The sequence below is a fragment of the Melampsora larici-populina genome (genome assembly GCF_000204055.1).
Source record: "Melampsora larici-populina 98AG31 unplaced genomic scaffold MELLAscaffold_19, whole genome shotgun sequence".
In the NCBI taxonomy this organism is placed as follows: Eukaryota; Fungi; Basidiomycota; class Pucciniomycetes; order Pucciniales; family Melampsoraceae; genus Melampsora; species Melampsora laricis-populina.
Genome location: NW_006768783.1, coordinates 651,985 through 677,899, shown reverse-complemented (window position 1 = coordinate 677,899; position 25,915 = coordinate 651,985). Strand labels below are relative to the sequence as shown.

Here is a 25,915-nt window from a genome sequence, read left to right as displayed (position 1 = left end):
TGGTTTTTAGTAACGAAAAGAGTCTCTGAATGCAAAGGATGATGTTAAAGGTAAAGATTAATGGTGAAGATTAATGGTAAAGATTAATGGCAAAGATTAATGGTCCAGAGTTGGCGAGACTGACGGGGTGCGGTGAGCCACACCTTCACAGGATTTTGTTCAACCAAATATGCGCGCGGCGAACGTTGCGAGCGTGGCTCCCTAGGATATATTACCGCCAACAAGCATTCAACGAAAAAACCTTGGGTATCACATATGTATTGAAGTCTTTCTAGCGTACTCAACTTGCCACGAAAGGGTCTCTTTGAGGCTGAGCAAAGTGAGCAACCAGTGGGAAAGACGGCGTCACACATGAAGATGTTTGAAAACGCTGTTTGTGTCCATTTTCGCATTAATGTACCCGCAGAATCGTTCCTCTTCGGAAGCATATGTAGGAAAACAACACTCACAAAACCGAAGATCACAAATAATATCGTCTCGCTTGCTGCGTACTGGGATCGCCCAAAACTCAAGAGACTTTTGCCGGCAACGCCAATTCGACTCTGTCTACACCCCTGCGCGCTCAAGTTTAATTATCTGTCAGGGCATCCACATCTATCTTCAGGGACAGGGTGTCAAACGACGAGAGTTGTACGTGATCTCTCGGGTAAATTACAGAAAACGATTTGTTCTGCCTGTTTTCCTCGACCCAATGCGAGTTTATCCAGAATGTGTTCTCCTGCCGCCATATTATAATGAAATGGAATTGCCCTTCTAAGCCTCAAGACGATCACACAGAAGTGTGGTACCTGAGTTATTTCAGCTCCGTCTGCAAATGCATCCAATTGCAAAGGTATATACGTACACGAGTTGTGAATCTTGAGCGAGGTTCTGACAAACTGGCTTAAAAATTGAAAGAAAACCCCACCCCTATCAGGAGCAAAGATATATGAAAAATTGAATAACAAAGCATTTCTCAATGTGTGCTACAAATTCACAAACAGGTCCTGTGGGCCGAATTTCAGAAAATCCTATGCACTTCAGCTTTGTCTATCACGAGTATCAAAGTCAATGTATTCAACCACTTTATGCATCGAAGGAATTTTGTAGTCGGAATCGGGAAAAAGTCTGATGAAATTGTGATACTGTTGGTTTGTATTACTGACGCCTGGGCGATAGTACTTAGGAGATTGAAAGTTGGACAAAATTGCATTCATTTTATACATCATCATATTTTTAATTTAAACACATTCACTAGAGTTAAAGATACAACATTGTTTACATTTCGTCTCTCTTACTTAACAAATTTGAGTTGGCAAAAAAGAAAAGAAAGACAGAATTGGGTGACGTCTTTTTTGTGAAAAGTATTTTGCCACAGTTACTTGTACCAAGAGATTAAAAAATTTCGGTCAAAATGCGAGTGAAATCAATGCAAACGAGCTTTGAACAATTCAAGACGCCATCATTTTTTCCATTTGATACCTGAGAGTTTATCAATCACATACCGAAATAGTTAGTGACGAGGGCAAATATGTGATGGGTATCTTTTCAACTTACAACGGTGGGAGTGGTTGAACGCGTTGTCGCAAGATGTACTTCCTGATGTGGAACATCGTATTGCGTGCCTGATATGCAGCATGTTTTCCAGTAGGGACGGAAAATACTACCACCGAGTAATGATGTTAGTTAAGAATCCAGCGGTCAAGGTCCAGATAATTGAGAGAAAATTTTTACCTAAGTCCAGCTCTTCGAGAGTGAGCGCTTTGGTTTCGGGTCTAAGGTGTTCAAAGAGGGGATCAGTAAATAGTGAGAAGTGTTGTAAGTAGAAACTGGCGCCTACAGGAAGAATAACACCAGCACCCAACCGATGCAACACCACCCCGCTGAGGAAGAACGACTTGATAAATAACTTTGTCAATCAGAATAGAGTTATTAAATTGTAGCATACCATACCATCCGAAAGCGCCTTGCGGTTTGAATGCGTTGAGGAGCAAAGGAAATGTGATGGCCAACACGAAGCTGGAAGCCGAACGCTTGAATTTAGCATCTGGCAGGAAAGAATTCATTGAGTGAAGACTGGTTGACTGACTTGAAGAACCAACAAACAGCGGTAGCGTAGGACATTCCAAAGTCTCGGATGTACAAAGGGAATGCTTCGGCACTGTTTAAGTATTGATCAGATATTAGCCGGAAACACGAAAATTAATTGAGAATTGCAAAGTCCTACCTGTATGTGAACGGCACAGGCTATCGTACGAAAAGAGCAAAAGGTGATAATGCATTAGTGGTCAAAATCTCCTCATAATGTAGGAGCTGAATCGCAGCTTCGTAATTGTACATACCCCCTCTCCTGGGCTGTAAAATGCCATGTACAGGTAGATAGCCGCGGCCACCACTGAGACTCGACGATGATCGTCTGGCCCATCTTGAGGGATGTAGAAAGCCATTCCAGTCGCCAGTAGACATACGGCCATGGCCGGGAAAGTCACCAATAACAAGTTACGTCTTCCGAAAGTCTGAAGCATGGAGTGTCAATATCGGTAAGTACTATTACTAGGGTGAAGTTAAATTGTGAACTGACATCGATTGTGTACAAGGCGGGTATGGCGAATATCCAATTGACGAGTCCGGTACCCATCGTGGTCAACAATGCTGCTTTGCGCTCAAAACCAGCTTCCACGAAGATTTGGCTAAAAAATCAAATCAAATGAGAGAGTTGAGCGAGCCGAGTACAAAGGCGATCTACTTACGAACTGTAGTACGCGATGACCTGGGATTTTCAGACACGCAAAGGTTAGTCTTTGGCTGATTGCAGGGCAATAAAAGATGAAGGGGTGACTCACATTGACACCACAAAACTGCTGCATAAACATCACCAAGCCTAAAATGGGAAGAAGATGATTGTGACTTTCAGTTACTGAATGATGAACAGGTTAAGAGGTTTGTTGTACCTGATGCTTGGGCTAATCGTATGATCGCAATGGGTTTGAAAGTTCACGTGGTATGCAACAAGTTAGTACTTTTCTTTCACGGTGTGGGGCGTTCGAATGCTGACCTGCACGTCGCACTCTGGGAACTCTCCACATATCAGTGAGTAAGTTCCGACCTTCTGTCTGGGCCTTTTCCAATGACAAAAGCTCGGCCATGTAATAGAGGTCGCGGGCAGCTTGAAGATCACAATACCTGAGTCGCTGCATGGATCCGTATGCATCGGCTACGCGGCCTTTTGACATATACCATCTTGGCGATTCTGGCGCGTAGAAAATCATACCGCAAACGATGATGGGTGCGACAACGGTGGAGCCCAGCATTAAACTGTTGCGATATTGTAGCCATAAATTGGTCAGAAGCGATAGCCTATACGGTAACATCTTCCAGCAAAAGAGTGAAGGGGCTCACCGCCATCCCAGATTAGGTGCTAAATCGACAAAGATAACTGAGACAATGTCACCAAGGGCAATGCCAAAGGCCTGTTGAATGACTGTCAGAAAGGCGTAGATCCGACCACGTGATGCTACAAATGACTTACAGTCCACTACAAGACATTGAAGACTGTGAGTATGAGGCTGAAGACACCTTGGAAGTTGAACGAAATGCGACTTACAACTTGCCACTGCATGACCAATGCACCTCTGATGGGGGCTGGAGCACATTCGGCTAAGGCGGCAATAAAATGTCAGGCTCCTGGTCCGAACATGAAATCAAGGATGAGTGATAATTGAGGGACTGACCAGTATAGACGGGGGCGGTGGCGGACTATTTGATGAGTTCATAGGAAAGTTGGCGTTAAAGTTGGTTTCTAAAGGAGATTGGTGCAAGTTGCGTACCTTGGGCCCGATCCCGAGTCCAAGAACGAGGCGAGCAGCGAACAACTGGGGCCAAGAGTACGTGAACCCCTCCCATATAGATGCGATGCCAGCAATGAAGCACGACAGGAATATCACACCCCGTCTGCCAAGAAGGCGATTGAGTGGGTCCGTCAACCAACAAGCGAAGACGGCCTGGGTGTGAAGCAAATGTTAATTGGACATTCTTTGGCGGAAGTACCAGAGCTACTCACACAACACAGATAAGGTGCGCTGTTGACCAATCCTTGAAGTAAGGCTGTCTTGTTGGTCCCGTCTGAAGAGATGCCGAACTCCTCCTGATAACCTAGCTGAGCCCCGTTCACTACGGACTTTTGTGAAGAACAGCGGGGATGCGTCAGTGATTTGCGAAATACAACAAGGGACACAAGACTCACTTCGTCCATTCCTTGTACAATGGCAGCCATGGAAGAGATGATAGCGACATAATAGCTGCATACAGTATATTCAGATTCGGATGATAAAGCCAAGATGCTGAGAGGATACCAACATTGTCCAGGGTTGTTTCCATCGATTTGTCTTTTCAGACTCAATCCATTTTCGTTCTTCGTCCGTGATGTCTGGAACTCGGTCGAGGTTATTTGGGTCGGCGGCCAACAACGCTGCACGAGTAAACATGCCCACTGAAGATCATGCCAATTCTTTTAGAAAAAGTACTATGAAGCAAATTGTTTGCATTGACATCAGAAAGCATGACATACCATGGTCATTGAGGTTATGGACTTCGCAAAAGTGTTGGGCATCCGACACCAACTCTTTGGCGGACTTTCCTGCTAGTGGGTTCTCTAGCTTGGCCGATAACTTCAATAGCTCATTCGGACTTGGATCTTCATAATCAGCCTTCTCGTTGACAGGGCTTGCGTGGTCGATCATCTCGGTACTGTGCTCGTTTTTGAAAGGTTGGATTTCGTTCATAGTACTACGGATTGTGAAGATTTTTGATTATAAGAAAGAGACAGGCGATGATGTTACTTGGAATTACTACGATGACAATACACAACGAGGACAAGGCAGGCAGTGAGAAAGTGGCGCAATCGATGGCCAACGTTTTATATAGCAAATTCAAGTCATAAAATTTTACAAATACGGGCCGGCCCGGCTCAGATTGAGCAACAAGCTGAGAGCAAAATGAAATCAGATGACCATTCGAATGGGGTACTAGCATGGCGATCAGGCTCAATCCGGCTGCAATAAGATCTGCCATAGACACAGGAAGGTAGAGATATGCACCAAATGAATCAACATTGAGCATCTTTTCATTGCTTTCCCCGCTTGGTTTTTTTCCGGAGGTTGTCCAGTTGAGTCGTTGAATCGATAAAGGAGTTGACTGCAGCCGAATAGAGCTTAAAACCAAGGATCGATTAACTGACAGGGTGAAACCAATCAAGCTACCCAATCAAACTCGTCCGTTCTTGAGTTATGTCATCCTCAAACATCCTGCGCATTATTCTGACTGGCAATTTCAAAAAGCTCGTCCAATCTTGTCCAATTCTGGGTAGGTTTTCCACAAATTCGAGCAAATTGGCCCAAAACTTTGGCAAGCTTTGTGCAGTGCAACCATAGTTTCGTTGGAGTAGCTAACGAACCTGAGATAGTTTACGAGATAAATATGAGTGGATGTTATACGTGACATATCACAGAAGGGGCTGATTTTTTAATGACCACATACTTTTAGAAGCACATTGAAACTCCTGTTCTCATACTACCAGTGATCATCGGGATGCCTATGTGTGTTGATCTTTATGAAGGTACATAAGTTTCATTCCAGCTCTCATGTTAACTTATACACTCTCACTAACAATCTTTATAAAGCAGTATCTGGTTGTGAAATATCTGTGATTGATATATTGCTGCAATGAAGGCTTGACCTAAAATCTCCACGAGTTTAAAATCGTGAGTTGGTACCAGCAGAATGGACACCTGCTAGCCTTTTATTGCCTTGACTTACATCTCCCGGTCAGGGCTAAATAGGTGTTGGACAAGTTTTGGAAATATACATCGAAAGACACAGGATTTGCATGGCAGACAGCCATAACGTGCTTACAGCCAGTCTTACACCGTTTCCTTTCCAGCGTGCGGTCGAAGGTCGGATGTGAGTATCGGATTAGCTTAACAGATAAGCTCCGTCCGGAATGTAAAAAGTTGATCTTCAAAAAGAAGGAATGCGCATACATATCTCACTCGTCTCCGAGTTTTGACTCCACAAAGTTGATCTGCTCGCGATGTTACACGAATGAGCTGCAACTTTGTCATCATCTGGGGCACTTTTGGCACTTTTGCGCTATCCTGAGGCTCGCGGTAACAAGTGAAAGCACGAATCGCTCGCACTTAAGGTATGTGGGGCTCAATGAAGATTGCTGAGAAGGTTTGGTATGTAGATATTTATCTCTTTTATTGTAACCGCCGAGCATATGGATTCAACTCCACTTTTGCCTCTCAAGGCCATGGGAAGCCATGATCTCTGACAACCGAAATATTCCGCAGAGTTTTGAAACGGGGATAGCGCCAATTTGAACCTGCGCAGGTACCAGATAACCCTCTCGAGTAGAACTTGCGACGCTATTTTCTCGGGTATGAGCATCGCTCGGACGGATTTGTTATATTCCATGTGGAGTAAATTTTGTTCCATAAGCTCAAAACGGCAAAATACTTCACAGCAAGTTTCTCAATGATTTCTTTGACTAATGAAACAAACAAAGAAAGCAACTGTACGATTTACTTTCACGTGTGGGATGATACATCTGAAACGAATTTTTCCATTTACAAGAGCTTCTGAGCAAGTAAAAAATGACAGGACTGAAGGAGTGGATTCATTCAGAAAATGAACTATAAGTTGCGTTGATGCGAGTATTGAAACTATGAGATTGATAGCTGTAGACATGGATCCAACTACAATGGTTTACTATCCTTCAGAGGCTTCAGAGATATATATTTCGAACCATGTTGTTCCCTCCAGTCAACGTTGGTATAGACCAGCGATAGAGGCAGTTTAAATTGCCAACCCAACTTCCTGTCTGCAGAGCTTCACGATACTAGCTCCTTCTTGTAACATTTGAGCGAGTCCTAGGCATATTTGAATAAGACACACAATATATGAGGACTTTTATTCGATGGTCTGGTCTATTTTTCAAGACTGAAGAAAACTTACGGGGCTCTTTGAGGTCACATACTTGCACATCAAATGTGCAGATGTCGAATTGATCGTGCTTGAAATTTCTGATCGATCAAGCAACGCATCAACATCAGATGTGGAGATTTTTGAAAAGAATCGAAGATTAAGAGAGCTCACGGTGGGTCAGGTTTCCCATCATTGAGGAGTTGACATCTCCGAGCTTCTTCTGCTAAAAACTGAGTCGAAAACCCATATTTGTTTTCAATCAATTCAGCATTGAAGATGTCTCTCCTGATCGAATTTCCTTCAACTCGAACGATCTCCGTAAGCCTGTCAAGAATATAAGATAAATCAGTATCTTTGTGTCAGAGAGATCAACATTTTGATTTGATATATTGACTTACGTTCCATCTGGTGAACAGAAGCTGAGAGTACTATCATGGTTGTCTGACATGTGGCAGTCCGACTGTTTTTCTTATATCAGCAATCATTTTTATAACACATGCATGGAGATTCTCAAAAAGGTATCAAATGTACTTCACGGAAAACAAGCATGGCGTTCTAAATGAAGGATTCAAGTAATCAGAACAAGTGAAATCCGCCGATTGGCCAATTGAATCCAGACCAATAAGCAAACCCATGACTTACCTGAGCCTGCAGGATAGCTGAGATAGTGAGAAGGTTCACCACATCTTCAGCATTTGATCGAAGAGATGCAGGTTCAACATATTCGACTAAGAATCTTCCATCCTTAAGAGCACCATAGATACCATCTTCCTCGCTTATTGGGGCGTTGATCTTGTGATTGAAAGAGTCATCCACAAAGGCTTGAAACTGAGTAGAAAGGGCTTGGATGTTGTTTTCCACAGTATCGGTCTAAAGAAGAGATGTGATCAGTAGATAATTCCTCTTGTGGATCAATAAGAGGAAGATCACAAACCGAATTGTATACGATTGGTAAGACTGGGATGTTTGATTCAGCAAGTTGACGCTTTTGCATTCTAACTGCTGGTTTAGCTGCATCTACGTCTTGATCTTTGCCATAGGCATTCATCTGAACATTGTGAAAGACGCCAGTGTGATTACTGTGATTGTTGAAAAGAGGGGAATGAAAAGTTGGGTGAGCCCCCAAAGTTCGCCTTACAGATTCAGAAGACGTCTCAGACTGATCCCCATCAGAGTCAACATACCTTGGAACGTCTTCTGAGTCCAAATCTTGGGATGTACCTTCTTGGGCTTGCTCTTGCGTCGATTTCGGGTCTGCTTCGACAGGTAGAGATCTGGAAGGTCCAACATTCAATGTCTGATTGGTATGGCTTGTGAAATTGGTGCTCGTAGACGGGGTATCGAGAAGATTCGAGGTCTCGGGATGAGGCTTGGGAGGTGATGCACCTGCTGAAGTATGGGCAGCGGCCACCAGCATACTCTGGGCCACTTCAGTACTGAGAGGCTCGAGGGCGGCCAAATAATCGGGGTGTGTGGAGTTATTCACTCCAGATTTATTGACTGTTCCTCCTACCGAAATTGATCCCAGCATGATGCGAATCAAGTCTGGTTCAGGAATGGTGTGCGCATCGCTTTCCCCTGGCGAGAGCTCGACACTTCAGGAATGAAAAGGTATTCTCCTTTGAATGAGACTCTGTGATATCCGGAATGAGTCACTGATCACTTTGAAGATACTTACAAATCGTGAATGAGCTTAGGAACCACCTCTAGAACAACAGACACCTCAGATGATCAGAACCCTTCAGATAGGCTTGTGATCCGTATAGAGAGATTCAACTGACCTTTGACCAATGAAGTTGCCAAAGTGAGCACCCTAGAAAGTGAGTTGGTGTAATAGTTCCATTGTGCGGTAGCAAACAAAACGTAATAATCGTTTCCTCTGACAGGTTCACAGATCTAAACAATCAATGCGAGCAATTCACGCAGGGCTCAGTATCAATCTTTTCTCTTGAATTCTTTTAAGCAAGAAACAAACTGACAGGCCCAACACTGCAATGTTTGTGAATGCCACAGTCGAATTCAGTTCCAAAGTGAAGTTGATCCACATACATCTGATGCCAAATCAACGAATGCAATAAATATATGCGTCTAAACCACATATTCTAGTGAGACACTTACTGGAAGACTGAGAGAGTTTCCCTCCGGGTAGTTCCTCAAATAATCATCGAGCTTCATCTGACGCCAATATGATGGAGTTAATTCAGATGGCCGATCACACTCGTGATGGTGCGAGTGACTTTTCGTAGAACGAGCTACCAATCGTGGATTTTGAGCTTCAAAATTCGCGAGGAATTTGGAGGCAGGCGATGACTTTGTCACACTGATTAGCGTGGCGAAAACTAGGATTGCTATGCGCTGGTTGCACAACATGATGCTTTTTTGTCTGGAGGTTGGGCTGTCCTTGACGTCTTTACTCCAATAAGATAAGAAAGGAAGTTTAAGCTTTGATGAAAGCTGATACAAATGAGTGTGAATGATTTGGATGTCCAAAAGAGTGTAAATGCGATCCCCAATGATGGCTTGCAAAGTAAGGCGATCTGATCGATTTGGAAACTAGATTCGAAGCTTTATAGTGCGATGTTTTTCGCAACTGTGCGACAAGCATGGTTCGCAGTTGTGCTACAGGGCATAGCCTAACCCATGCAGTGACAAGAAGCAAGTCTTTGTTTCAGAATTGACCAGGACCCGGAATTGAACTGCATCGGTGAATTCAAGAGAGCCAACAAGTTTGACGACTTAATTGGAGGAGCTGACGAAACACGTCGGAGCACTGGCCCCTATCCGCATATTAGCCATGTCTCTGTTCCATCCTCGTGGTTTTCGACTCTGCGCAGTTCATTCCTAGGAAGCGAAATGAAGCAAAGTAAGACTTCCTCATCGAAAGCTCTTGTTTTTTTTGCATCAGCCATCAGCAACATCTATCAAAATCCTATCTGCCCAATGCGCAGAAGAATCACAGCGTTCTTGACGAGTTTAGAGAGTTATCTTTCAAGTCCAGTCCAACATTGCTGTCAATTTTGCAAATCTCTTAGACAGTTATATCACGAGAATTTCGCGCCTTGGATTCAGGTCATCAATTGAAGCTCTTGCAAAAAGATCATACCTTCTACTTGAGCCTTTATGCCATCTATTATCTCCTGAAATGATTGAAGTTGTGCACATTCGAGCTCAATCTAGGGGTAATAAGCATCAAGACCCAGGAAAGAGGCAAGAGGAGGACAAATCTACAAGGGTAAAACGTGCTCTGGAAACCTGCTTCAGCGTTGAACGAGATAAGTTTGACCTTTCCAACCTTTTATATACACTTCCAACACCCTTCCAGGGAAACTGGGTGACAAGCTCAGCTCAGACAGGTTCCCAGTTACAAAGATTGTCAACTGTCTGATTCCCTGGTAGGGTTCCTTTCGCCGAGTAGCTATTTAGACATTTGGCTTGCCGCTGTGCGCTTCTTGCAGATCAATTTCGAATGGGACTTGACTCGAACGAGCTGAAGATAGTCCCAAACGCATATTTTGACAAAAAAGTGACCCCAGTGTAAACCTAAGCTCAAGCCATTGACTTGGGGGAATCTACCTGTTTGCCAGGAAGGTATCTTGCTAGACTACATAGTGTTGTGTTCGTGCCGGGAGAAACTGCTCATCTAGGCTCACCAAGCAGACGAGACCCTTAGAGGCTTTTGCGATTCAAATGAATATTGCCCGCCCTGATGTCGTGGACTCTTCCCAATGAAGAGGTTTCTAAGCACGGCATCATGATCTAATAGTCGAATCAATTTACACTGGAAGTAAATCAATGCGCGCAGATAGTAAGCCATTGTCCGGGTATATTTCGACTTTTAGATTGATTTTATTGGTACAAGATACATTAAAGTCATTACACCTCTGGCAAATCAAGTACCGCATTGTCACCCTGGTTGAATAGAGCGTTTCTATAGCGCACAAAAGGGGGAGAAACATCGTGAAGATGACACGAGCCAAGTTTGCAGTCGGCGAAGACAAGACCGCAAGTCAAGTCAAGTAGTTTGAACATGCACCAATAATCAGTGTAACTCTAGGCAGGAGATCATTCAGAAGAGTTAATGATCGGAAATAAACAACTCAACTTGACAATCTGCCCAACCATGCCATATTGGTTTTCGACTTCAAGCTTCTCCACCTCTCGCATCACTTTAGCGAGTTGAGTCTGACGCTGCTGGACATTAGAGGCAGTAATAACTTGAGATCCAGAACCAGCTTTGTTTTCCATGTATTCCGTCAATACGGCAGCTGGCAAGAGACAACCTAGACCGCACCGACTTGTTGTCGCATTATCGGCTTTTGACAGCTTAGCAGTCAGATCTTGAATTTGATTGGCCGTATATGCTCGATTCTGGATAGGGTAAGTATTAAAAGTGAATTAGAAAATGAATAGCCTTATCCCAAAATTTCTTACACAAAAGACTGACTGAGATCAATGAACTTTGACTTAGGGTCATAACCCAATACTTATTCCACAAAAGGTCTAAGATCTTGGTATCTGAACTTGATTTGAAGTGTTCGATTTCTAAGGAATAGTATGCATTGGCATGGGCACCAAAGTCTTCGATTTTACTCAATGGCACAGATTGATAATCATCGCCCTGACCACCATCTGGGGGAACATGGTCTTTAGGGTAGGTTCGAAACGCGCCAATGTCAACTCTACCAGCTGAGATGGTGCGGTTGGGATCTATCTAAAAAGTGAGGCAATACAAAAGTGTTATCAAGACGAACATGAAGTATATAGATCAGAGTCACGTACCACGATCGCGACAAAAGGGTCAGTCCAGGTTTGATTGGTGAGTTGAGTGTTCACATCGATTCCAGATAGCCAACATCCATAGCCCGGATGGGAGTGGTACCATCCTACTACATTCTCAGGCCGGCCTACCTACACAAATCAAACAGGAATCAGAGCTATAATCGGACACGATCTCGAGAGTAAGGCAGTATATGTGAATGACCTTTTTTGAGTGTGTCAAAAATTCCACCATGTATTCATTGGCTTCGCTTGCAGCATTCACTCTGGTTTCAGTTCCCTCGACAGGTAATGCAAACGAATCCATGACCACGAAAGTGTCTCCATCGATTTTACCCTGTCAAACTCAAAACACAATATTATGATGAGTAATGAGTTAAAATCGCGTAAACAAACCATACCTATTACCTGCATGAGGCCCATGATCTCATATTGGCCGCCAGATCGAGCATGCATAACCTTGTTGAGGTAACAAGAGCGAGTCAGATCAATATCGATCGATATGACTATCAGCCAAAATTGGCTCACCATCTTGATTAGAGCCACCCCAGAAACGCGAACTTTCTTAAAATAATTTGGGTCACTTTTCCATTTCTTTTCATTCAAGATTGTCTTTTGTTCTTCAGAATTATACTTGAATATTTGATCTTCCTCTAGCGTCTATAAAGCAGTCTCAGTCAGTTTTCCTCAATCATGATCATTTTCAAGATAATCTGAGGGATTCATCAGGAAACAGACCTACTTGAACATTGTTTGCTATATCGAACGTCTTTTGAGCTACACCTCCAGCAGGACTAGATGAATTTGTAGTGGCCATGCTGTCATTCAAGATGGCATAAGGATCAGATTCCAATTGGACGATGAACAAGTTGAATGGTCAAGTGGGAAAGAAAGCTCGAGATACAGGGCCTTGAAGATCGGAGCCGGGTATTTTCCAGGACTCGGGTACAGTGCATTCATTCTGTTCCTTCACCTTGCCAAATCAAGCCAAGATGAAGCTCATTCCAATTTTGATCCAATAGGCTTTCATTTCTCCTTACTGATGGGGGTACAAGGTAAGTAAAATCAACCACGTTCATACTTTCATCATTATGACTGACTATGCGTAACTCTCTCTATAGGATTATGGACACTGATCACACCAGTGGCGCGTCCCATCAAGTTAGAAACGATGGGTAACAAAAAGTTGGCCATTGACTCCTCCATATGGTTATACCAGGTTCGAGAATACTCTAAAATAAACACTAATATTGAACTAATTTTGAATTTTTGAATCTTAGTTTCAAAATGCAATGAGAGATCGAGAAGGTCGAGGTCTTACAAATGCTCATATTTTAGGATTTCTTCGACGTATCTCAAAACTTTTATATTATGGTATCAAGCCTGTTTTTGTGTTTGATGGAGGAGCACCTGTTTTAAAAAAACAAACAATAGTTGAGCATTTATACTTTTCTTCAATTTTTAAGTATTTTTTTGTACTAGTCTGACATTTACCTCTTTTTTGTTAATCTGTAACGCTTTTTTAAAAAGAATGAAAGGAAGAAGCGAAAACAGGGTGGTCAAGAAAATTTGGCTAAGACAGCTGAAAAACTTTTAGCTGCTCAATTGAGACAAGCTGCTGTGGTACAAGCCCAAAGGTAAGATGCGATGTTTTCTCGAGTACTAAGTGTTTTGCATTGACTGAAGAAGATTAAATCATGTATACTAGGCGAGCAGCGGCTCAAGACTCTGGCGATCAAATCACGACTAATTCAGTTTACTTCAATGATAACCTGGCTCGAGATTTTGCTGAAAAGAATACAATCCCATCGAAGGGTAAACGTCGAAGCTCCTTAACATCTCCTCTCAAGGAATCACCCATCAAACCAAAATACGTACCGAAAGATCAATATCAGCTCCCACCCATTACGCGTAGGACACCTCCTAGAGAAGCTGATCATCGTTTGGCAACTGAAGATGAACTCACTCAGTTTATTGATCAAATGAAACCTGAAGACCTAGACATCAATTCTCCACACTTTCAATCATTGTCCACTGAAATGAAATATGAGATCATCGGTGATCTACGTGTGAAGTCTCGTCAACAGAATCATGCTCGAGTAGAAGCGATGAAACTCAAGAGTGATCAAGATTTTAGTCAAGTTCAGATTTTAAATCTCAAACAACGCAATGAATTAACACAAAAACTTTTGACTGTAACGGATATGGTTGGAAAAGCAAATTTGACGATTCCGGTCAAGATTGCTGCACAACGTAATAAAGAATATGTACTCGTCAAAGCTCAAGATGGTTGGGTACTAGGAATGAGTAGAGATGACGGAAACAATCAAAAAAGCCCAGTGAAGATTGACATGGATTCGGATGACGATGAAGATTTTGTAGAAGTCACGGACTATGCGGAACCTTACACGCTTAGAGATATGTCCAAATCTCAAGCCGCTGAGGATAGCGATGATGCCGAATTCGAAGAAGTCACTATCCCGTCCACCAAAGGTAAAGAACCTCTTCGTTCCCGAGATCATATGACGGAGGCTATACGTTATCATTACGGCGCGCAGAGCACTGCTAGGCCAAAGTCTCCGAAGCACCCCAGATCAATACATACCGGTGCACAACTTTTCAATGCAGATGAAGAGGACGAAGACTTGAACCAAGCTATAATTCAATCTCTTGCTCAGGTCTCTGCTTTCGAATCTCAAACAAGTCCTCATCTGATAGACAGAGAGGGAACTTCAAGTAGCACGGTCGAGAACCGACATCTGAGGCGAACCGATTTAGGGGAAGGCTCAAGTAAATCTCACGGAAATACCCCTGTCGATCAGTTCAAAGCTCAAGGTCGCACTCAGAACCATACGCTGACAGCTTCAGAACCCGTAGAAGCTGATCTCGAGATAGACGACGACTTTGCGATGTTTTTGGAACCCGAAAATCCCAGTGAAAGTCGTACCTCGGCTGTCCCTCAGACCTCGGAAGATTGTCAAAATGATAAAGCTGTAGTAGTTGATGATCTTAGTTCGACATCTAGTAAGGATCACTTGATAATCAGCAATCCTGAAAATGATCGATCTCATGCAAAACAGCCAACGCACCATGCCTCGCAGTCCAATGGGATTGAAGAACCACAACCATCGAATGATCTAGAATTGGACGATGACTTTGCAGATTTTCAAAATCAGCCGAAACTTTCGCCAGATGTGAATGTGCAGAACAGTATGAACCTACCTGGGTTGCCGCCATCCGAAGATTGTAGAACATCCAGCTTCACAACACCTTCCCCGGTCGACGTCTTTCCCACCCCAGTAAGTAAAGGCGAGAATACTACGCCTATAATACAGTCATCAACGTCACCGCACCCCAACGATTCTCAGACTAGAGTAAAGGAGCCGATTACTAGTGATCTCACAAGCACGAAGACGTATTCACCACTCCCAAATTCCTTCAATCTGTTAGCCGATCATAATGGCCCCGTTCTTGAACCGAAAATGGACACAATAGCCATCGACGCCCATGCCACGACATCGACTGCTATCTCGGCATCGGAGCCGAAATCCCTTCCAGAGCTCAATGCATCTACCGACACATCTCACCTGCAAGCTGAAGGGAACCATATGGATTTGACAGAGTCTTTGTCATTCCATAGGCTAGTTGATACTCCGAGTGTTCCACACGCTGTTGTTGAGGCGAATGACAAGTCGACACCGATACCTACTCCCAACAATATGGTGGCTTCACAATCACTATCGCAAGAATCGCAACGGACGAAGACACGCATTCCAACTCCACCTCCCCAATCTTTGAATTCCAATCAACTGGCCAATGCAGGTAATAGGAATGTAACAAATGACGATACTAGCGACGAGGAACCGATTCCTTGGTCTCGCAGTCCCACTCCAGTCGCCCGTCCGCAAAGCAAAGCTAAACAACCTGCGCATGTGGATGTAGTCAGTGACCCCGAGGATGACGATCTCAATGTTGCACTCGAAGCAGAAGAGCGAGAATTAGCGCATAATTTGGAGTCTGAATCAAATCAATGGACCAAATTCCTCTCAGAATTACAAGATGCAGAAAGACTAGATGATATGAGACATCAAGTGGATGCAGAAGTAAATAAATTAAAGGATCAACGAGTTAAAGACAGACGAGATGCGGATGACGTTAACTTGCAGATGTCAAAAGATATCCAATCTATGTTGAGGTTGTTTGGAATCCCATATGTGATTTCACCTATGGAAGCTGAAGCACAATGCGCAGAATTACTCAAAAAAGGTTTAGTAGATGGAATCATTACAGATGATTCAGATGTGTTTTTGTTTGGTGGGACTAGAGTATATAAGAATATGTTCAATCAAAACAAATTTGTTGAATGCTATCTGATGAACGATTTAGAAAAAGAATTGGGACTCAGTAGGCAAAGATTGATCCAGTTGGCTTATCTCTTGGGATCTGATTACACGGAAGGATTGGCTGGTGTAGGACCTGTGACGGCAATGGAAATCTTAAGCGAGTTTGATGATGAACATTTGACGGTCGCTGGGCTCGATAGCTTGATCAACTTTAAAAGATGGTGGATGAAGGTTCAGGTTGGGAAAGATAGTGAACAGGAATCCGGCACCGCTTTCCGAAAGAAGTTTGTAAGCGCATTTTTTGCATAGACCTATTGTAGAAATAAAACATCTATGAACGCTCGATTACTGATGTTCGTTTGTTCTCGTACTTTTAGCGCAAGAAAAAGGACAAGATCTGGCTGGAAGACAGTTGGCCAAATCCGGCAGTTGCTGAGGCATATCACAAGCCAACAGTAGATACGTCTGATCAGAGGTTCACGTGGGGTTTTCCCGACTTGGACGGACTGCGACAGTAAGACTACATCTGAACTAATATTCTCTTTATCCCTGGTCGATATGGGTCTATGTTCTGATGTTTGGCTGGCAAGTAGGTTTCTTTCAGATCACCTCAGTTGGCCCTCAAGTAAGACCGATGACGTCATACTGCCGTTGATCAAGAGGCAAACACAACGCATCAATGGAGTTGAACATACCCAAGGCGTTCTAGATTCTTTCTTTGATTATTCACTTACAAATGGTGCCACCTCCTATGCACCACCACCCAAGTTAGTACTAACTAGCTGTATTAAGCCCACGTTTCTTCAAGTTTACTGATTCTTTATGATACATGTAGGATCGTATCAGGCTTTCAAAGTCAAAAATTGCAAACGATTGTTCAAAATTGGAGAAAGAAACAAAAAGAAAAACAAGATTCAAATCAAAATGAAACTGTCTTGGATGTTCCTGTCCCAACGGCAGCACAAAATCAATCTACAAATTCTCGATCAAAAGGTAAAAAGAAGGCAAGTACTACACAATCTTCTAGAAAGAAACCAAAGAATAATACTACAAGTACTTCAGAATCAATACCAAGCAAGCAACCTAGAAAGCGCGCTATCAGAGCTAAGAGAGCTATTGTCGATCAAGAGCTTGATGTTCAACCTGTTGAAGGGACTTCAAAACATTTTGCCGGAAGCTCTAAAGAGACACCAGCGCAGCCGGTCATCAAACGCCCAGTACGTGCAACAAGGGCTCAACGGACGAGGAGTAGTGATGATGATGAGTTTCGGATCGAGACATCATCGGCTGATGAATGGATGGCAAGTCTTGTAGAGTAGTGCGTTAAATATAGATAGGTGAACATGTTTATATATAGTGACTTTCAATCTTTAATTTACAAGCACCAGTCAATCTTCATTATCACTGTAATTTATTTATCCTGTTCACATCATTGGCTTTGGTTTAGAAGATGTTTAAATTGTATATTGGATTAATACTTGTTTTTGAATTGATATCTGTCTACAAAATGTATTGTCTAGCTGTGGATCAGTTTTTTGTACTCAGTGGTTGTCTTTGTAAACTCATGACACACTCATACACTCCCAGTGCACCCTATCAAGACACAAACCAAGGTTGCATTCAAAAAGTTTCATTTGTCTTGACTGGATTTCTGGTTTGAAGTTTTTTCCAAACTAACCAAAAATGTCTTAATGTAGAGAACATATATCTGCCTTTATAATATTTCAACCTTTGTATTTCATACAAAGATCTCATTTCAAGGTAACAGAGGTTCAAACATAGAGATAAGAGAGATCACAATGAGTACATGCATTCCAAGAAGGTGAAGTATTCCTAGTACTTACCAGGAAATATGCAGTCATCATAGTAAGACTTGAATATCTTCCAGCCCACTCTTTTTGTGAGGGTCTAGGAGATGATTCGACATCTTATACTTCAATTGCTCAGGAAAATACAGATATAGATAAATGTGTATATGATCATCTTGTTTGTTCAAATTGTTTTTGAAAAAAGGCAGGGATATGACAACAAGTTTTCTTCAACTTCAGATCAGATCAAACTCTAATGAACACCATGCCTGTCCCCCATGAGCATGTCAATGTGCTCACACGGAGAGTTGTGTAATAAATTTGAATGGATCTTTATTCAATTTGTCTCTAGAAAATGCAAATCCTTTGTTAATAATAATAGACAATCAAAAATGTACCGTTTGTCAATGGAACTATGAACAAAGGAGCCCATTTAACAATCTTGCTGTCTGAACCTCTTGACCAAGGCAATTGTATGCTTAGCTCTCAGACCTGTTTGTAGGCTATATCCACCCTCTACGGAAATTGATTGGTGTGAGCACGTCGACATGCTACCTCAAAACAGACATGGTGGAAGGCTCATTCAATATTTCTTGAATGTATGTGAATATAATATATATAGTACTGATCCAATAAAATGGATTGTAGACAAGAAATAAAACTGATCAAAACTTAAAGCCAACAAACCAATTTGCTTCCTGTCTCTCATTCTATATATCTCTTTATTTCAAATTTGTTTAATTTCTTTCAATCATCAATTTACAAAATCAAACTTATCATAAACACAAATTCAATCAATACTTTTACTCTAAACAAACATCAATTTCCTCTAATTTCCTTCTTCTTCTTTAATGACTTTCCAAACTTTATCAATTGGCATTTTCTTACCAGTCCAAATTTCAAATTGTTTTGATCCTTGTTCAATTAAGATTTCCAATCCGTTTACAAACTTCCATCCATCTCCCAAAACATTTTCATAACCCGAATTAATTTCATAAGCTAATTCTACCAACACACCACCTCCTTTTCTTTTTAATAATTCTTTGGGTACTTTAGTTGTATCAGATGGTACAGTTGAAATCACAATTCCTGGTTCTAATTTCATCGCTTCTTCAATGTCTTCTAATACTTCAATTGACCATGAAGTTGGCATTGCAGCTACTAATTCTTCTGCACGAGATCTCGTTCGATTGACTAATCCGATTCGATTGACTCCAAGTCGATGAAGTGCATACACCGCCGCTCGACTTGTCCCACCCGCACCCACTACTAAAGCTGTAGCCCTTACAGTTGGGTCTGCTGGTAATGATCTTCTGATCAAAGTAGCAATCGCATACCAATCTGTATTATCTCCAATCAACTTATCTCCTCTTCTAATGATCGTATTCACCGCTCCTACTTCTCGCGCCTCATCGGTGAGCTCATCCATCAGTGAAAGAACTTCAAGTTTAAGTGGGATTGTAACAGAGGCACCACCAAAATCAGGCGCTCTTAATACCGCTTTAACACTCTCCTTATCAAGTGTATCAGTCTCCATCGGGCTGTAAACATGTGAGCGTAAGCTGAGAGCTTCGAATGAGGTATTGTGCATGAGTGGTGATCGAGAGTGACCGATAGGGTTGCCAAACAGCCAGAACTGACGTGATGGATGCTGACCTAGTAAGTCGAGAGCTTGTTGAATCTGATTATATGTGAGCTGACCCGGTGCAGCTGGTTCTGGAAGTAGTTCATGAGTCAATGGACTAAGGACTGGTGATAATATCCTTGACATCTGTCCCTCTAGGCCCATATTGATAGTAATCAGGGGTGGGAATGAAGTTGAAGAATGAGTAGCACGAAAGTTGAGTAGAGCAAGATTATCATCCATGGATTTCGCAACAGTAACAAGTTTGACGATATCGGCATACTTTCGAATTGCTTGATACTTTGATTCCATCTCTTTTGAGTTCCAACTTAATTTTCCTGCAAAGTCATGATAAGAACCAATCAATAGACTATGTCCTTTTTTCGCTCCAAGCTGTCGTATTAATTCAGGAGAGTGTCCAAGTTCCACGTCAACATATTCACATCCAGTCCTAAGACCTAGCTCAAGTAATTCGAAATACTCCTTCTCTGATCCTTGACCAGGAAACTTGCCTCCTTGTCCATCAGTCCGAACCGTGAAGATGATCGGCAAAGTGGTCAGTCGACGTAAAGCTGCAACCTGTCTCCTGATAAAATGTAAGGAGGGCACCGTAGACGCCTGAGGGGTTTTACCAGCCGATGAAAGTAAGTCTACCCTTAGCTCTACTGCATCACAACCGGTAGTAAGCTGATTGAAATTTGATAACGCCGGCAAATGTATTGCCATAGGCTCCGTGAGTGATGGCAGGGTGAGGGCGACAAAGTATGTACGCGATTCAAGGCCGAGTGAGACATGGTTTTTATCATCGCCTGTGATGAAGTCGAAGAATTGACGCATCACTCTTCGCTCATTGGCCAAAGTTTGTGGTGAGTCAGCGGTCATTCCGAGATTGAAGAACTCCACATTTGAACACTCAAGTAACCATGGTTCACGACGCTTCCAAATGACGTCAATCGGTTCTCCGAGCGAGGGACGAGTACTATCCTCGTGAAGATAAGCCTTCACCTCTTCTAAATCCCGATTGATTTGAACCACTGGTCCCTTGTAATTCTTTAACAGCTCTCGGGCTTCCTTCGTCTCCACTATCCCCCCGCCCAATGAAATCACATGTCTTGTTGGGAACTTTTTTAGGATTTCACCAAGACTAGCCACCTCTTCGCGACGAAAAGCTTCCCATCCGTGTTTGTGGACGAAATCAGTGATGATGGTCGAATGACGGTCTTGAAAGTATAAATCACTGTCAATCAAGGGCCAGCCCGATGCGCTGGCTGCGACTCGACCTGCAAAAGACTTTCCTGAGCCTCTCATCCCGCATAACAACTGGAGGTGGGTGCAAACATCGAGCCACATGATTAGATTCTTCAAATTCACTGACAGGTGACGAGGGAAAAATTATCACTCACGATAGAGGGCTGATTGTTTCCATCGATTTTCGCTGCCTGCGATTTCTTTTCCTCCGCAGTAGGTCCGCCTACACCTTCGATCATGAATCCCATCTTACTTGAAAAATCATCCCACCAACTTGGCCAAGTTTTCTCCACACATCGTTTTTCATTTAAAACTAGACCTTTCCCACCCGGAACGCTTCCCAACACCGAGAATGCCATTGCAACCCGATGATCATCATAACAATGTATTCGAGCACCTTCCAATAGCTCGCAAGCCGGTTTGCCATACACCTCAATCCCATCAGGAAGTTCTTCTGCACGAATCCCTAATTTGGCCAATTCTGCAACCATTGCGGCAATTCGATCACATTCTTTCACTCGTTGATTGGCGATTCCTACGACTTTTGTCGATTGAGATCCGTCAGCTCCTGATCCAGCGACGCCTAATACCACACAAGCTGTCAAGAATGCGTCGGTCATCGTCTCCATATCAATGGTTCCAAGTTGGCGCAATCTTCCAGGATCAGATGGGCCTACAAGTTTAGTCGTCGTGGCGGTTTGTTCAACGGTACATCCCATCGGGCCAAGGACCTTGGTCGCAAATTGTGCATCTCCCTGTAGAGACGCCGATCCGATATTGTCAAGCGTGATCGTGAGACCGTTGAGTGCAGCGATCGCAAGCGGGTAAGTTGCGCTACTAGCATCGCTCTCGATAGCGTATGCGCCAGACGGGCATGTGTACTTGCCGATCGGAATATGATAGGTATGCTGATTGGCTTCATCGCGTTTAACAGAAATTCCAAAGGCAGCCATCATCGCAAGGGTCATATCGATGTATGGTTGAGAGATCACCGTACCACCAACGAGAGTCAAGGTCACAGGGTTGCGGGCATAAGGAGCAGCGAGAAGGATAGAGGAGACGTATTGAGAAGAGACAGAAGCGGCTAATTCGATTAAACCACCCTGAAGGCCACCTCCAGGGATCTCAAGTGGTAAACATCCTTCAGTACCAAGGTAAGTCAACTCATTTCCACCTTGACGCAGAGCATCGACGAGTGGTCCGATTGGTCTTTGCTTCATGCGTGCATTTCCAGTAATAACAGTACGTTCAGAACGAGAGGTAGACCCCGGTTGGTCATCACAGGTGATGAGAGTGCAGACTGTGGTAAGGAAGCGAGCAGCAGTACCTGCGTTGCCCAAGTAGACCTGTTTACCTTTGGGAGGTGGCTAAAGTATGACAATGTGGAAATCAGCACGGTGAAATACGTTCCTGGCTATGATCAGCAAGCTTAGAAGGAGAACACAACAAGTGATCTTGATCATTGACGAGTCTCCGATCCTCTCTAGAGCAAAAGGAAGTGCTTACGTGTAATTTACCACCTCCACCACGCACAACCAAGGTTGCACCACCATCTTCCCAAGAAAATGAAGCCCCACCCATATCTTCCAAGGCTGTCATCATCACTTGTGTATCATCTGAGGAAAGTAAATTGGTAAGACGACATGTACCAGTGGATAGTGCGGCGAGAACGAGTGCTCGGTTGGAAATAGATTTGCTACCAGGCGTGGTAATTTTGAGTTGTGTAGAAGAGGGTGGTCCAGGAAAGACTCGAACGCAAGGAGCGATGATCCGCTTGATCAATGAATCTTCAACACCTGTTGCACGTTCTTCAACAGTACGTCCGATTCGAGAAAGGAGGACGACTTTTTTGAGCTTGCCAGCGTTTTTCTTATCAACGCTCATCAGATCGAGTAGACGGTCAGGTGTGAGACCAGATGCATTAGGTGCACCTGACATACGAGGATCGGCCAATGAGACTGGAAGGCCATAAGCAGTGAGACATTTGCTCAGTCTGCCCACAGCATCATTACGTAGGAAGCCGAGAGCGCGTGAAATTTCAGCTTCAAGAACCATACCGACACTAACACATTCACCATGTAACAAATCAGGCGTGAGGACAGCCTCGATGGCATGTCCGATGGTATGACCAAAGTTTACAAGGTTTCGGAGACCGGTTTCTTTTTCGTCTTTAGTCACCACTTCTGCCTTGACTGCTACGGATGCTCGAATGACAGAGAGTAGAAGTTCCTGCGAAGCTGTGATGCTGCTGGTCTCCCTAGCGGTTGGAGGTGATAAGACGGCTGATCGAATAGCAGCGACACCAGCCTCGAGTTTCTCAAATTCTGTCTCGTCCCATATTGCCGCAGTCTGTCAAAACACAACATTAACTTCAGTTGAATGATAAAAAGCAATAGCATAGTGAAATATGTCCACTCAACCTTGATAACTTCGGCCATTCCATTGACAAATTCTCTTTCAGGTAAAGTTTCAAGGTAAGCTGGATCGATAAACACAAACGAAGGCTGCCAAAATGCACCGATCAAGTTTTTTCCAAGAGGTGTATCGATTGCAGTCTAATTGAAACCTCCTCAAAAAGAAACCAATGTGAATCATTTGTGACATTTTGAAAAGATTAATTATTTTTTTTTGAAAAAAAAAGGTTAATAACAAAATGCATACCTTTCCACCAACTGAAGAATCTACCATGGCTAAAAGTGTAGTAGGAATTTGACAAAATCTTAAACCTCTCATAAATGTAGCAGCCACAAACCCGATCAAGTCTCCCACCACTCCTCCTCCTAAAGCCAATAAAACGGTATCCCTCGTACATCGTTGTTCAAGTAACCAATCTTCAATTTCTGCTTTAGTTTCTCTACTTTTACTTTGTTCACCTGGTGGAATGATATAAGTAAGTAACTTTGCAGTCGGTTTTTCCTTTTCAAAGGCATCTTGAAGTGGCGCTAGATGAAGTTTAGCCAAGTGAGAATCTGTGATGATCACATAAGTTGAGGCTGGTAAGTCATTGAGGACGGTATGAGCGATATAAGACTGTAGACGAAAGCCGAGTTTAATAGAAGGAGATCCAAGGATATGAACTGATTGAACGTCTTGATTTGCCATTGGAGATACTCCAGCCGAGTCCGAGAGTATGACTGAACTTGGATATCAAAGTCGGTAGTATTGTAGGATTCGAAGATATCAAAGGTCAATAAGATAATAAGGAAATCAGTTGATACTTGATTGATTGTTCAAAGTTGATCGAAAGGCGGTGAAACGTTGACCAAATTGTAATCAACACAGCACTTGCAGCTTTTTTTTTGAAAATTGCAAATGCAAGTTGCATACATTTATGCAGCAGTGTAAACCAATTCATGGGTTTTGTCCGGTTTGTTTATGTGAACTGTAATCGAAAAGAGGTTCCGGCAACAATCACCATCTTTGAATTGCCTCTTGTGCTGTAAGCTTAACATAAGCCCCTCTTCCGACGCGGCCACGTCCGCTCTCGAAGAGGGGCTTAGGGCATACACCCCGAGCTTGGCCTGAGACCAGCAGGAATTTCGAGCACTTTTGCTTGAAATCCCTTTTTGAGGGCTTTAAACATCGTAAAAGGTTGCAAGAAATTCAGGAGTGCCTCTGCTGAGCCTTCTCCTTCACTTCGGACTGTTTTTAGCATGTCACCACTTGTAGATTGTGGGAAAATTGGATTCCAATATCCATGGATTTCAACGGGTTCAGCGCGCGTGCAGGCCCGGAAATTGATTTGGGAGTATTGGCCAAATATTTTGTTTCGGACCCCCATTATTTTGTTTTGGACAGAAGTCCAAAACAAGCTTACGTGCGGCTATCTGCCCCAAGCGCTTTCAATTGTTGCACCCCCGCTCATGCACGACGCGGTTACAACGCGGTTGAACACCACCACCTAATTACCTTTAGACATGCATCTTCGAAGTTCAGCAAGAGAAGCAGCGACCACGAAATCACCGGAAGACAATTCTAATCAAGCAAGTCATTCTCCGAAAGCAATTCAATTCAAGCCAGGTCGACCTCTGATTGAAGAAAAACACAAAAAAAGCTCACCTGACGCCCAAATCGAGATTCTTCAGGCCATGTTCCATACCAAATACGGTTTCGAGTCTCGAGAAAAACAGATACGATCTGTCCATAGCCTGATGAACAACAAGACCACATTCCTTCTTGCCGGAACCGGGTTTGGGAAGTCTTGCGTAGCCGAGCTGTTTCTGATGCTGTTTCCTGAGGACTCGGGAGCCTTTGTCCTAGTTTTGAATCCCACAGACGCGTTGGGTGACGATCAGGTACGTTTTGTTTTTTGTTTGAGTGTCCTCACGGTTGGTTTCACTGACAAAATGTGGTGAGTTTGCTTAGGTGAAGGAAAAGACGAAGGCGGGCTTTTCAGCCGTGAATCTGAACCGTCATAATTTTACGGACGAGGTAATACGCAACCTTGAGCGCGGTGTGTACCGTTTTGTGTATGTGGTGAGTTATGGCTGCCGCTGTACGTTGAATTCTCGTAGCTAATCATTTGCTACATTTCTAGTCACCCGAAATCTTTTTAAACAATCCTCGGTTTACAAGCATCTTTTTCTCGAAAAATTTCCAAGAGAAATTGGTCCTCAAGGTGGTTGACGAGGCCCATCTCATTTACTACTGGGGTCTGGCGAAAAGTGATAAACACAAGATTGGAATTTCTATAACTGGCCCTCAAGACAGATCGTCTTTTCGGCCTTCGTATGGAGATCTAATTGAAAGGTTTTTGGCTACCGAGCGGGTACCGATTCTCTTGATGTCAGCTACCTGCCCACCCAAGGCGATGAACGCAATTTTCGAAAATCTTCAATTACGACCGAGTGAAGTCGACATTCACAAAGCCGAGCTGACGCGCCCGGAACTTCGCTGGATTCGACTCCGAGTCCCAACAGGCATCTCCGCCATTGGATATCTTTCCAACTTTTTCGGTCCGAAAGAGAACGTACCCGACAACTCTATCCCGCCCACTCTAGTTTACTGCCACACCCAGGATGACACTTTCGCCGCAATGCAAGCTATAAACCTTGGCCGCGAAAATCCTACAGACTCGAGCTGTGGAGTTAGTACCTGCGTGCGAAGATATCACGCTACCACTGCACCCAACGATAAAAATCGGCCAGATGCTG

At 43.3% G+C, this 25,915-nt stretch overlaps 6 protein-coding genes across 6 annotated transcripts; 1 reads left to right on the top strand and 5 right to left on the bottom strand.

Annotated features, from left to right (window-relative positions):
• Positions 1–1,163: 1,163 nt before the first annotated feature.
• MELLADRAFT_71916 (uncharacterized protein) lies at positions 1,164–4,926 on the bottom strand (the record flags this gene model as incomplete). The annotated part of the gene is made up of 22 exons (XM_007410178.1): positions 1,164–1,461; positions 1,537–1,642; positions 1,714–1,754; positions 1,820–1,862; positions 1,928–1,998; positions 2,069–2,140; positions 2,207–2,226; positions 2,322–2,495; positions 2,561–2,669; positions 2,730–2,749; positions 2,823–2,860; positions 2,931–2,942; positions 3,035–3,294; positions 3,379–3,449; positions 3,509–3,514; positions 3,584–3,636; positions 3,711–3,735; positions 3,807–3,980; positions 4,040–4,156; positions 4,223–4,277; positions 4,336–4,468; positions 4,547–4,926. 22 exons carry the CDS (start codon positions 4,758–4,760, stop codon positions 1,431–1,433), a joined length of 1,845 nt encoding a protein of 614 aa, XP_007410240.1.
• Positions 4,927–5,273: 347 nt separating this feature from the next.
• MELLADRAFT_63352 (uncharacterized protein) lies at positions 5,274–6,019 on the bottom strand (the record flags this gene model as incomplete). The annotated part of the gene is made up of 2 exons (XM_007410177.1): positions 5,274–5,431; positions 5,794–6,019. 2 exons carry the CDS (start codon positions 6,017–6,019, stop codon positions 5,274–5,276), a joined length of 384 nt encoding a protein of 127 aa, XP_007410239.1.
• Positions 6,020–6,834: 815 nt separating this feature from the next.
• On the bottom strand, positions 6,835–9,333 carry MELLADRAFT_106700 (uncharacterized protein; the record flags this gene model as incomplete). The annotated part of the gene is made up of 11 exons (XM_007410176.1): positions 6,835–6,908; positions 6,994–7,061; positions 7,135–7,287; positions 7,362–7,423; positions 7,606–7,833; positions 7,898–8,042; positions 8,148–8,558; positions 8,642–8,669; positions 8,745–8,859; positions 8,943–9,014; positions 9,082–9,333. 11 exons carry the CDS (start codon positions 9,331–9,333, stop codon positions 6,835–6,837), a joined length of 1,608 nt encoding a protein of 535 aa, XP_007410238.1.
• A 1,459-nt stretch (positions 9,334–10,792) lies between these two features.
• MELLADRAFT_116525 (uncharacterized protein) lies at positions 10,793–12,598 on the bottom strand (the record flags this gene model as incomplete). The annotated part of the gene is made up of 8 exons (XM_007410175.1): positions 10,793–10,891; positions 11,066–11,331; positions 11,408–11,674; positions 11,743–11,871; positions 11,945–12,076; positions 12,148–12,198; positions 12,268–12,399; positions 12,482–12,598. 8 exons carry the CDS (start codon positions 12,554–12,556, stop codon positions 10,837–10,839), a joined length of 1,107 nt encoding a protein of 368 aa, XP_007410237.1.
• Positions 12,599–12,859: 261 nt separating this feature from the next.
• MELLADRAFT_36164 (uncharacterized protein) lies at positions 12,860–16,391 on the top strand (the record flags this gene model as incomplete). Its single annotated transcript, XM_007410269.1, has 3 exons — positions 12,860–12,958; positions 13,020–13,204; positions 15,809–16,391. Coding segments are annotated over 3 exons (867 nt in total), but the record flags the coding sequence as incomplete, so codon positions are not given.
• Positions 16,392–18,665: 2,274 nt separating this feature from the next.
• MELLADRAFT_74837 (uncharacterized protein) lies at positions 18,666–23,864 on the bottom strand (the record flags this gene model as incomplete). The annotated part of the gene is made up of 5 exons (XM_007410174.1): positions 18,666–20,834; positions 20,918–22,129; positions 22,269–23,111; positions 23,183–23,317; positions 23,424–23,864. The coding sequence occupies 5 exons, from the start codon at positions 23,862–23,864 to the stop codon at positions 18,720–18,722; spliced, it is 4,746 nt and encodes a 1,581-aa protein (XP_007410236.1).
• Positions 23,865–25,915: the final 2,051 nt, after the last annotated feature.